The sequence below is a fragment of the Octopus bimaculoides genome, chromosome 4, assembly GCF_046866305.1.
Source record: "Octopus bimaculoides isolate indiv1 chromosome 4, ASM4686630v1, whole genome shotgun sequence".
NCBI lineage: Eukaryota > Metazoa > Mollusca > Cephalopoda > Octopoda > Octopodidae > Octopus > Octopus bimaculoides.
The window spans coordinates 146,997,824-147,011,809 of NC_142931.1; the positions used below are offsets into that span (position 1 = coordinate 146,997,824).

General features: G+C 35.9%; 1 protein-coding gene across 1 annotated transcript in view; it reads right to left on the minus strand.

The window, feature by feature from the left end:
• The window catches only part of LOC106878765 (retinal guanylyl cyclase 2), a 37,482-nt gene continuing 23,496 nt past the window's right edge, over positions 1–13,986 (minus strand). The window contains exons 3-4 of the mRNA XM_014928090.3: positions 10,935–13,512; positions 1–710 (exon numbers count right to left, since the gene is read on the minus strand). Of these exons, the coding sequence (XP_014783576.1) occupies positions 405–710; positions 10,935–13,512 (2,884 nt within the window). The 3' untranslated portion in view covers positions 1–404. The remainder of the gene's footprint in view (positions 711–10,934; positions 13,513–13,986) is intronic.

A 13,986-nucleotide genomic window follows, 5' to 3' on the forward strand; every position in this document is an offset into this window, starting at 1 on the left:
TTGATTTTTATATTAAAAACAAAAAGAATTTTACTGGTTTATTTTTCGGATATTTGATTATTGAGCAATAGACTTAAACGTCGTCTGGTTTCCCACCACCAGTTGGCACTCCCGGTACCTTTAACGGAGTCCTGCATTCAACAAAGTGGACCAGGACTTCAGTTCAAGGATAACCTTTCCTTTTTCTCCAACCATTCACCGATGTACTGAAAAACTTCAGAGAAAAACTTCACAGTGCATGAGTGCCGCAGCTGCCCTTCCTCTTCTGACAGACTCATAGAATTATTACAGCTAACGAATCTAATGTATTATGTTTATGTAATATGAATGTTTATGAAACGATATACCATCTTGCTGTACTTTAATTATTCAAAGAAACGATATGTTTTGTTTGATGGAAATGATTATTGTTCGAGGGGGAATATTTTGTTGCTGGTTTTGTTTAACGGGGAAGTTTTTCTGATCTGTGGTAAATTTAATTGTATAGGCGGTGCAGTGATGGAATTATGTTCTAGAGGTAAGGCTAGTTGGGAATCTTTGTGTAAAGGGGAATTTTTCAAAGGAATCTCTTCCTTTCTTTCCACTTGATTTTCTTTGGTATCTTTCACGGGTGTTTTACAATTTTCCGTTACAACAGGACTGACGTTTCCTTCTTCTGCCTTTTCAGTTGATTTCGTTCTCGAAGTAAGCCAGTAACATGTATTTGATGACTGAAAATGTATAAATTGATTAATTTATTAGTAAAATAAAAACAAGGTATCTTTTAACATTTGTCTATATTTCAATACAACTTTGCTGCAATAACTTTTAAGGTACAGTTTAATATTTAAGAGATAAGGAATTATGCACATTATGTATATTATTTACATTATTTACCTTTGACGGATAGTTGACCTCATCTTGTTTGTTGTTAACTCAATGTTTCGGCTGATATACCCTCCAGACTCCATCAGGTGTCTTAGAGAAATTTTGAACCTGGGTTCTCATTCCTAAGGTATTTTTCAATGTTATTATTATTATTATTATTATTATTATTATTATTATTATTATTATTATTATTATTATTCAGGTCACTACCTGGAATCGAACCTGAAATCTTGGGGTTAGTAGCCCGCGCTCTTAACCAGGCATATGGCGAGTTCGATTCCAGGCACTGACCTGAGTAATAATAATAATAATAATAATAATAATAATAATAATAATAATAATAATAACAACACCATTGAAAAATACCTTAGGAATGAGGACCAAGCTTCGAAATTTCCCCAAGACACTTGATGATGGCTGGAGGGTGTGTCAGGCGAAACAACAAACAAGATGAGGACAAATATCCGTCAAATGTATATAATGTAAATAATGCAAATAAGGAACTTTTAAGGTGTTTATTCGTTACCTGTCCTACACAAGACACCCCACTTTAGATTCCCAATTACTTATCGATGAAACGAGACAGACCGAGTCATTTGGGAAACTTCATAAAATAATCTTGCACCCTGTACGTAAGTACCATAACCAACTCTCAATCAAAACAAAACACATCAACATGCAAGAATTTCAAAGAATTTCACCAACACAAAATACTTTCATTTAATAGAAAAATACAAACTGTCCCCCACATAACTGTGCCACCAGGCTAAAAGCTCCCAACGTTACGTTGAACTTTTCCAAATACTCCTTTTCAATACATACAATAAATCCCGACAGTAAGACAACACAGGTAACACAAGAGGTGACAGGGTAGCATCGCAAGTAAAATTTGTGTACTACTTAAGCAATTCTCATCGGTACAGCCATATATCATACGCAGCTAGCTAGAACAACTAAACCGCAGATACCACTTTCTGCTTCACACGTCCAGCCACTCTTGAATCCTCCTTTGACGGTTACCACTTTCTGCTTCATACGTCCAGCTGCACTTGAATTCTCCTTTGATAATCTACCCATCGTAACCGTAATATATTTACACATCAACGAAGAAAGCCAAAATATTGGTTTCAAATTTCTCTTGGTGAGTGAAAAATGGATATATGGGAAAAGAATATCCATGATTTATCTTACGATCCTTATACTATGAACAAGATATCTACGTATGGCACCATTTCACTTTGACTAAAGTTTTTCCATAAAATACTGAAGAGCCATTATCCGGAATATTTTTCCAGTGCTTTATCGTTTCTGATTACCCGCTCACCGTCCCACCATCGCCATGTCTTCTGAGATATTCCTGACTTTATGGTACTACACGGAAAGGCAGAGTTGACCCGGGTGTAATTTGAAAGCAGAACGTAAGGAACCACAAAAAATGTAGCAAAGCATTTTGTCCGATGTGCTAACGATTCTGCCAGCTCACATCACATGTGTGTGTGTGTGTGTGTGTGTGTGCGTGTGTGTGTGTGTGTGTGTGTGTGTGTGTGTGCACGCGTTCATCTATCTATCTATCTATCTATCTATCTATCTATCTATCTATCTATCTATCCATCTATCTATCTATCTATCTATCTATCTATCTATCTATCTATCTATCTATCTATCCATCTATCTATCTATCTATCTATCTATCTATCTATCTATCTATCTATCTATGTGTGCGCACATGTGGATGTGTGTATATTATACAGCAACGACATCAACAACAACAAATGGTTCTGAGGAAACTGCGCCGATTAATTCTTATTCACGATATTCAATTAGTAACATTTGTACAACTCGCAATCGATGTAGACGGATTAAATGTATTTATTAATCGTAGATTCATCAAACGTAATCGATGGAAAGGCTTTGAAATGATGGGGATATTAAAGCTGAACTTACATACCGTGGTCGCGGATGTGACGGCCTGGATAAAGTAGTTACTGCGACCTAACAGTTACGAGTTCGATTCAACCGTACAGCACTATACTATAATCTCGAGTTGACCAAGACCTTCAGAGGGAAATTTGTTAGATGGCAACTGCACCGAAGCCTATATATATATTCTTTTATTCTTTTTCTTGTTTCAGTCATTTGACTCCGGCCATACTGGAGCATCACCTTCAGTCGAAGAAATCAACGCCAGGACATTCTTTGTAAGCTTCGTACTTATTCTATCGGATTCTTTTGCCGAACAGCTAGTTTACGAGGACGTAAACACACTAACATCGGTTGTCATGCGATAGTGCGGGGATAAGCACAGACACACAAATACATACATACAGTCACTAACAAGGTGGAAAATCTATTACTAACAAGGGGACAGGCTGAAAGACTAAAAAGAACGGTTACGCATAACACTGAGAAGAGAATATATAGGGAACGAAACCAACTGGAAAAACGTAATCGAATGTTAGACCATCCCGAAATAGAACGATATTTATTTCAACACACGATTTCACAGCAGGAGTCTTACAACACTGATTCATAAACGTAACGACATAAGCCTCAACCAGGCTAGCTAGACGTTGAAAAACAACACTATAGTCTGCGTAAGAAGATCATTACAACACAACTTCACTGCGTAAAACTGTGTTTCGCCTCCAGAACTTACTCCAAGACGGTCACCAACAAGGTGGAATATATATATATATATATATATATATATATATATATATATATATATATATATATAGATAGATAGATAGATAGATAGATCAAATTTTGGTACAAAACCAGCAATTTCGGTGCAAAGTCTAAGTCGACTACGTTGACTCCAGTGTTTAAGGGGTTCTTGTTCAACGACCACGAAAGGTGTCGATGGCGAAGTCGCCATCGGCGGAATTTCATCTCAGGACGCAAAGATGGAAGAAATGCAACTGTGCATGCCGCCCGGCTTGCTAATGGTTCTGCCAGCTCCCTCTCACACACACATACACATGTATGTATATATTAATATACATATACATATAAAAATATATATACACGTAACATATAGTATAATTATAAACAGGGCAAATTTTTAGCCATTTCTCTGCAGACTGAAAGAAAAAAAATGTTCCACCTTAACCGATTTTCGAACCTTATTGAGTTCTCATCAGGGGCGTCCACATCGCTTTGACAATCTCCAGAGAAACAAGTAGCCAAACTATTTATATACTCAACAAATACATCGGTTCCTCTATGAAGGGGTCCCTAATTTGCATACCGAAAGTGTTTAACACTCTATAAATACCAGCTGCCTGTCAACGGGGATCATAGTCCACACAGTATCAAGGTATGATATTATATAAATATGTAACAAATGGTAGAATTAAAAACAGGAGAAATTTTAGCCATTTCTCCACAGATTGAAGACACGATGTATATATACGAGAGGAAGTCAAAAATTATCCGCATTTTCGCCATTATTGTTGTCACACTGCATCTATGGTCACGTGATCGATGTTTGAGCTTGATCGCGCCATTTTTCCTTCTGGTTTTACAATGCAATCATGGCCGCTCCACTAACAATGTGCATCAAAGAGGAACATGCGCAGAAGGCAGTGTGACAATAATAAAGATATGTTATGACGAAAGTGTGGATAACTTTTGACTTCCCCTCATGCACACACACACACACATTATATATATATAACATTATATATATATAACAAAACTGTCCGATGAACGGGAACGTGAAACTCAGAGTAACGCTTTTTTTTTGTTATATTTCTGCTGCTTTTAAATAAAGCATATTACTCTACCTCTGGTATTTGAGTACTCTTTTTTCCACCTTGTTGCACATTTCATGTGCTTACTCCGGTATATATATATATATATATATATATATATATATATATATATATATATATATATATATATATACATATATTTATATATATATATATATACATATATATATATATATATATATATATATATATATATATATATATATATATATATATACATATATTTATATATATATATATACATATATTTATATATATATATATACATATATTTATATATATATATATACATATATTTATATATATATATATATATATATATATATATATATATATATATATATATATATATATATATACACATACACACACATATGTATACACACGCATACGTGTATGCATTTGTATGCTTGTATTGCTTTATTTAACTGTAGGATGAAAAACCAGTGCATTCGAACAGAAATCTTGTGCAGATTCATTTCCTCTTACGTCACAGTCTGCTCTGTATATCAGTGCAGCACTGGACGAGTGGGAAGGTGATGGGACCGCAGTCATAGACTAAATTCTTTGAAGCTGGTGTCCGAGAATGATTGCAATTGAATCACTGAATCTAGGCCAAACACAGAATAAAATAAGATAAAAAGCAGTGGATCGTTTCTATGAGCCAATAACAAAGCCTATACATTGGTTAGAAACAGCAGCTAATCTCCTTCAATTTTGACGTAATATTCATTTATATTATTTGCTTGGTTTTTTAATATATTTTTAATGTTTTTTTTTATATATACTATTAATGTTTTTTTAAACTTTATTTTGAATTATCCAATACAATCGAATAATAAATATTACAGCGACAATGCGTTACCAACATGATAAAATATGATACCAACAGTCGAACGTCAAAGGAAGTATTACAAAATATAATTATAGTACAACAGTGAGATATATATAGCCAGATTAATAATCTCTATAAAAATATATTAATTAATATTATAATCAATAACATTTATACGAGAAAAACTTAAAGTCGGAGGTGAGTAGGGGGATACAGTAGAAATAGCAGTAATAAAATATATTGAGTAACAAAAAATGAAGACCTTGACTGCCCTGGTGAAAACAACGATTAAAGCGTTCATCAAATAAACCAGTAAGTGTGGAATAGTAACATGACCTAGTCTCTAGGCAACAGATTTTTCCCTTGACCAGTAGGGTCAAAAAGTCAATTTTGTACTATTTTTAAAACAACATTCAACACACAGTTAAATAAAAGAACTAAAAGCTTACCATTTAGCCGGAATAAATTCTCCATTCGAGAGAAGCAAAAAAAAAAAAAAAAATAGCAGCCAATATACCCAGAAGAGGCCATTGTTTTATGTATAACTTCATAATGCATTTTAAAGGTGCAAATATGGACAATAACAATTGGCCGAAACGTAACGTTGGCGAAAAAATGTGCGAACTTATAAACTGACTGCACTTTGATTAAAAAAACGATAATTCTATGTATATTTCTAGTTTTCTTTAAACTATTAATTATTTCTCCAATATCGAAAAGAATGAAGTCTCCATAGAGACAACTGGACTTTCGGAAGCGAAAAGTACTAAAACGGTAAAGCAAACCAACCAAAAACATTAGTACATAAACGTGCAAATAATATACAGAGTCATCAATGGATAATGGCGCTAAAATGGTGCCCGCTTAGATAACATGTCCCTACAAAAGAAAACTTCTTTCCGAAGAAAAAGCGTTTTTAATAAACGCCTATGTGTGTGTGTGTGTGTGTGTGTGTGTGTGTGTGTGTGTGTGTGTGTGTGTGTGTGTGTGCGTGCGTGGGTATATATATATATATATATATATATGTATGTATGTATGTATGTATGTATGTATGCATGTATGTATATGTATGTCACTTCTATTTTTTAATTATTATAAATCTTCCACTGAGGTGGAAGTCGGTTTCCAATAAAGATACAAAGCTCCATCTTTGGGATGTAGTGAACACAGAGAAATTCATATTTGTAACTTGAGAAAAGTCTTGCATATTTTTACTGTTCCACTCACAGATTGGACTTGTAATGTACAGATCAGCCGGTCAATTTCTCTTTCTGAAAATCCCAGTTTATCCAGATTCTCCTTTAAGCATTTGCTAAAGTGCTGGCAGCTGCTGCTCCAATTAATCAGGACCATTTAGTGCAAGCATGTCAATGAATCCGCCTCTCTAGTGCTCCAATTATTATTGGTTTGAATATGAATTCATAATCTGGACATAGAAACTGGAGGTTTCGAAGCAGTTGTCCATAGATATCCCTTTTTTCTTTGATTTTCAAAGAGATATTAATATCTGAGGGCAACTGACCTCTATGATGGCACATACCTTTACCCCTTTGTCTCAAACAACAATATCTGGCATACATACATATATATATTATGTTTACATTTGACAATTTTGATGGAAATATTCCACCAGTATTCCATAAGAGAGGAATTTTCTAAGTTTATTTCGTACGCATCCTCGCTTTTCCTTCCTTCCTTTCTGGCCGCCCACCCGCCGCCGTCGCCGCCGCCCTTGTCGCCTCTCTTCTGTGGCCGGTGCCGCCGTCGGTAGGCGTTCGCTCTGTAGATCTCGTTGCGAGCGTTCGTGCCGGCCGACGGAGCTGCGGCGGCAGCAGCTGCCAGCTCACAAATATAACACACACACGCTGCCCTCAACTCGGACGAGACTACTCGCCGAACTTAAGCATATCGCTTGACAACCGACGTTAGTGTGTTTACATCCCCCGTAACGTAGCGGTTCGGCAAAAGAAACAGATAGAATAAGCACTAGGCTTACAAAGAATAAGTCCTGCGGTCGATTTGTTTGACTGAAGGTGGTACTCCAGCATGGTCGCAACCAAATGACTGAAACAAGTCAAAGAACAAAAGAATAAAAGAATAAAAGAATAAAAGAATGCTCTCGATAAGCTTTCTTCTGAGATTATTCTATGAATCCGTCTTTTGTTTGGATGACAGCATCAATGTAGAGGCGGATTCGTTGACATGCCTGCACTAAATGGTCCTGATTAATTTCGGACATCTCCTGGACAATGGTAGCATTCACTGAAACTATGGTATTGTGAAGGTATCGATTAATTTCTTTTTCCCTTAATGTTCTTGGCGTAGTTACATGATCGTAAAGATTGCTTAACGTCTGTTGATGGATTACATGAACGTGTTGGAAAGGTATTGATTCTCGTTGAAGCACATATGGGCTTCCACCCATCCAGGCCTTAGTAACTGTCTCCAACACCTCACTTTATCCAGCATCAAAATTACCCATCACTCCTAAAACCATTACATTTATTGCAAAAATAATGATGGTTATATGCAGAAAAATCTGCACATAACCATCTGTCATTTCTCATGTTAGACTTTTGGTCTTGGTTGGATTTTTTCTCATCAGGAAAGAACCAATACAGGCCATGTTTGTGTGAGATTTTAACCTTATTAAGTAACCGCATGGCAAGGATTAAAGAGTTTTCTTGTGTCTTTTCAAACATGAATCGGCTTTTCCTCCCTACACACAACTTGCAACGAATATTCTCGCGCGCCACGTGTTCTTCTAATTCATCCTGACCTCTAAAGCCTTTTGTGATGGATTGCATTAATATTCCGGTATCATCAACAATAATGTCTTGAACCCGTCGTATGAATTACAATGTCCTTACAATGTGCGAATATTTAGAATGTCTTTCTCTTTGATAGAATCGAAACATTCCTGTCAGAGGTTTCCAATTCCATCCAAAAGTACAAAACATTTTACAACATTTAGGAAGTTGGTAACTACTAAATCACGTGGCTCCACACAAAGGCAACAATGTCTTTTCATTTCCTGTGTTGACATTTTATCCACCTCGGGTGATAGAAAATAATAAAATCCCTTTAATTAAATTGGTTTGAAGAGAGTAATACACTGATACCTCACTGTTCCCTAATGCACCTCACATCCTGTATACTTTTTGCGTGTTACGTTATGTTTGTACGTAAGGAAATCTGTATCTCAACTCAATCGTAAGGAATATTTATGAGATTTATGGAGATGTTCTTGATTGCAAGTGACTTGATCTGACGTCGTGTGCTGAAATAAAAACCAATTGCAGCGTGGAAGTCATTTAAGAACACACAAAAAAAAAACCGTTAGATTCACTTCAACATTTAAATTTAATTGGTATCAAAAGATTTTCGTCGCTTCGAAACCGCGACCTGTTCACTGACAAAACTTCGTGCTGCATCGAAGTCTTGTCGGTGAACAGGTCACGACGAAAATATTTTGACACGAATTAAATTTAGATATTTATGACAGCTTTTCAAAATACAGTAGAACCTCGGTTTTTCAAAGAACTCTGATCACAGATAAATCGTACTTTATCTTCTCTCTTTCTCATATTCATTTAATACAGTAGTACCTCGGTTTACGAATTTCTCTGATCACGAATAAATCATGTTTTATCTATCTATCTATCTATATATCTATCTATCTATCTATCGATATATATATATATATATATATATATATATATATATATATATATATATATATATATATATATATATATATATATATATATATATATATATATAAGTAGTTGTATGCTGTCAACTTAATGTGACAGTCCCCTGAAGGGAATAATACTACTGTTGGTTAGACCTAGGAAGCTGCACCGCTTCCTGTCGGCCTTGACAAGGACACAAGAAATGTGTCAAGGCCGACAGGAAGCGGTGCAGCTTCCTAGGTCTAACCAACAGTAGTATTATTCCCTTCAGGGGACTGTCACATTAAGTTGACAGCATACAACTACTTCATCGTATCACTACTGCATAAATCTCTCTGAGAGATTTAGAAATGTATTATTTCTAAATTTGAAATCAGTGAATGTATTTCACTAGAATATATATATATATAGCACGATTTATTCGCGTATAGAGTTGTTCGAAAACCGAGGTATTACTGTATTACCTGTCATAAACTAGTATCTTTTGAGGGGAAAGTTCTTCCCCCCTCTCCTCTTTTAATATTGCAAAATTGTGTTTTAAGCATTGTTTTTATAAACGTCTATGTTTTATAAAAAGACATATTTTAGACACCACGATGTTAACATCACAAACAGTGTTTCATCGTTGTTTTTAAACATCATTTGTTATTGAATATAACAATCAATTGGGCTGAAAACCGTGGACATAAATATCGAGAAAGAAAGAGATTAATTACTTTTGCAACAAGTAATTGAGATGATGACTTGTCCGACAACATTGGTTCTCCACCCTTCACAAATGTTTATGGCTCCAAGAATAAACGGTATTCCGCCGCTCTATATCGATCATCGAGGGAAAAAAAATAGTGATTCATTTGTTTTATTAGTGCAATATGTCAACAATAAAGTCGTTGGTTGCAGGTTTCTAATGAAGCAGTTATTGGTTCACAACATTTCAGACACGGCGAGAGTGGTAAGGGAGTATTTGTTAGCCGGTGCAAAGCATACATCATAGGAGGCTTCATTTGAAGAGAATCGATTTTTGTTTTTGTAGCGGAAATATATATATTCGGATGAATTTATTTATGATTGCTCAAAAGATGATTAAGACCTCTTTTTAAAGAAAAAAAACATTCTTTTTTCAGGAAGTCGTTCCCGAACACTAGTACCAGTCAAAAAAAAAAAAAAAAAAGAAAATCTAAAACATATACGCTTTCTATATGCACATGCGCAGACAAAGAGATAAATGTGTCTGAGTGCGTGTAAGCGCGCTTGCGTAGTGTGAATGTGTGTGTGTGTGTGTGTATATATATATATATATATATATATATATATATATATATATATATATATATACACACATGTATTTGCAACGAAACCTCCATGAACTAGAGACACCAAACAAGTACAACTCTCATGAAAGACAATCACGCAATATCAGTGTGCAGGAGAGTAGACAAGAAAACTATTGGAAACTAAGGAGCCAAGACACCTCAACCAAGTTTAAACATACATACATACATACATACATACATACATACATATTTGCACCTCAGAGCTTTCTGTATTCAATAAAACTGTGGCCCACAATGTGTTTGCAGTGCCAATACTCATACCAACATTTAGGCTGCTTGATTGAACGCTTGATGTGTGTGTGTGTGTGTGTGTGTGTGTGTGTGTGTGTGTGTGTGTGTGTATGTGTGTGTGTGTGTGTGTGTATGTATATATGTATGTAAATATGTATATATGTGTATGCATATATGAATATATAGCTGAACTTACGGTTGCATCTTCATCAATAAGGAAAGTTTTATCTGCGGCAAGAATGTCTTGAACTTGTTTAGAAATCCGAATTTTGGAAGGTTTACTCGAATTTAACAAGTCTTTCATTTCAAGTAGACCAGTTCCGAAGACATAAACAGCTTTCGGAGACTCTGCTATACCAATGTGTAGATTGCCTATATGGATCGCAACACGGATCTCCAAGTTTTGTAGGTGAGGGTCACTGTTTTGAAAAATCCCTAACCAGTCTAATGCTAAGTGAGCTATTGTAACAACGCGTGTAGTTTTGTCGCTTTCATTTTCTATTCCAGTTAGGTAAATCCACGTGCAGGTTTCCGATGCTATTTGACAGACATTTCTCTTAGAAGTCTTATCTTCAATTAGAAAATGAATTCTCTTTAAAACAGCAGCTACGTCATCCATTTGTCTTTTAGCAAGGAATTGTTTAAACTCATGCAGTTCTACTCCCAGAAAACAGTTATCGAGATGATTGTTCACCACAAACGGTTGATCCGATATGAGATTTGGTAAGATGAACTTTGGCATATAGCGACTGAGCTGTTGCTCCATTCTTTCTTTAGCTAAATTCAACTCGTTTGTTCTTTCTTCGATTCGCGTTTCTAAATGTTCAGTATACTCTTCCATAGCTTCCATCATGCTGTCTAAGACGCTTTTACGAAATGGATTTGCATGTTTAAGCATTTTAAGTATTTGGTCGAAAGTCGGCCGACTATTGGCCATTGAAGACCAAGCTATCTCCATAATCTGGCGGACTTGTACGGGTGTATCTTCGTTCGTTTCAGGACGAAGATTATTAAAAATAATCGCATTGAAGATTTCATCTATGCTCATACTATCAGCCAATTCAATGTATGGCTCATCTCGGCTAAATATCTCTTGAAGAATAATAGCGAAACTATACACATCGCTCGTAGTTGTTGGAAATTTCAAAAAATTTGAGGCTAATATTTCTGGTGCCACCCAGAAGTCGCTGACTATAAAATCTTTGTCTTCTGGAATGCCATTAATTTGTCTTTTCCATGCCAGCGGATTTTTCAGCGGATTGATGATAGAATACAAACGACAGTATTCCCAATCAGCTATTTTCACCGTCCATCTGCTGTCTATCAGACAACAAGACGAGTGTAGGTTTCCGTGAATTAAACCCATTGCATGCAAGTAACTCATGCCACTCACAATATCGATAGATAAAGAAAACTTAAAATCTGTGGTTAGATTGTATTTTCCATCTTGAAGAATTTCGGTAAGAACTCCTTTCGAACAATATTCATTAACGGCAAACCTGTCGTTATAATCGATTTCAGTTAAGCCATAAAACCGAAGAACGTTCGAATGTAAAATATGTTCTCGCATCCATATCAATTCCCGTTTTGTTTTCTGATCTATATGAGCAAAATCTGGCACATTTAGAAGTCTGATTCCAATTTGCTGTCCTTTCCATCGACCAGGCCATTGTAAAATCTGGGACAGAATCATTTCACCGTCGGGAATATCATTGATTGATTTGAACGATCTTATAGATTTAAAAAACGTCATCTTTGACTTCTTCGTGTAACCTCTGTCTTCGAAATAAAACAAAATGTTCTCGATAGCAATATTCCATTCATTATTGTTGATCATTTTTCTGAGCTTCAGCTTTTGGTAAATAATGTAACCGAATAAAGCTAACAATATCAGGCAGAATAAAGGAATAAGAATCGCCACAGGCGTCTTCCATTTTTCTTCAACGTAATTCTCTCTCTTTTTATCTTCTGCCACCATATTCCACAACGAGGCTCCATTGCATTCCATGTGCAATAATATTTCTCTTTTAATTTTCGCTTTCAGTTCATTCGTTATTGGTACCATATTTTCTCTGGTACAAATTGTTCTGGCATAGTCATCAGTTGTAAACCATTGGATGAAACGAAGAAGCTCTTTAGCAACTTCACATCTTTCAGTGTATTTCAGACGAATAACCATATATGTAAACCCTAGAATTGGATAGATTCCTTCAGCTGGAATATCAACAAGTGTTTCTGTGAACGAATGCTCCTCTGAACTCCGAAAATACGTGTCTAAAGCCTTTTGTATAGAAGCTTCATCATCGGGGGAAATAAAATGGCCGGCCTTATTTTCTATTCTTGCAAGTGAAAGGTCGAATTTTTTCGCTTCGTTGACGACGACATACCCAATTGAATATTCGAAAGACGCTATTATTCCTGCCATTCCGGAATTTTTCTTCCCGTAATATTTCACAGCTCGTGGATTCCATTTCACTGGTGTGTTACCGCCGTCTACAGTTCCGGCAGAAAAGGCGCCATATTGTTGTTTCCAGTTTTCATCAAAGGCACTCAGAGCTGTTGTGAACATATTGGTAGTTCCTGATTTACTTTGACGAGCAAGGACGATTATTTCGGCACCTGGCAATATTACACCGGGGTTGGTTTGTAGGAATGTGGTGTCGTTCCAATGAGTAAATGTTCCATTATAAATACCAACAAGTTGTTCTCTGGACAGATTCAATAGGAAACCGTATGATTTCACTTCCGGTAGATTGTATGCAATGGAAATTGCCCTGCAATAATAAATGTAATAAAATACGTTAAACAAACATTACCATTACTCTGTAACACACAAATCTACATCAAACAAAACAGTTCAAATATTGTTTCAAATTTCGGCACAAAGCCAGCAATTTCGGGGAAAGAATAAGTCAGTTACAGTGACCTCAGCGTTTAACTGGTACTTATTTTATCAGCCCCCGAAAGAATGAAACGCAAATTTGACCTTGGCGGAATTTGAACTCTGAACAAGAAGACAGACGAAATGTCACTCAGCGTTTTTTTCCAGCGTGCTAACGATTCTACCAGCTTGCCGCCTTAGCAAAGCATTTGACATATTTAATATTCTCTTATTCGTTTTCAGTCATTTGACTGCGGCTATGCTGGAGCATCGCCTTTAGTCGAACAAATCGAACCCAGGACTTATTCTTTGTAAGCCTAATACTTATTCTATCGGTCTCTTTTGCCGAACCGCATCGGTTGTCAAG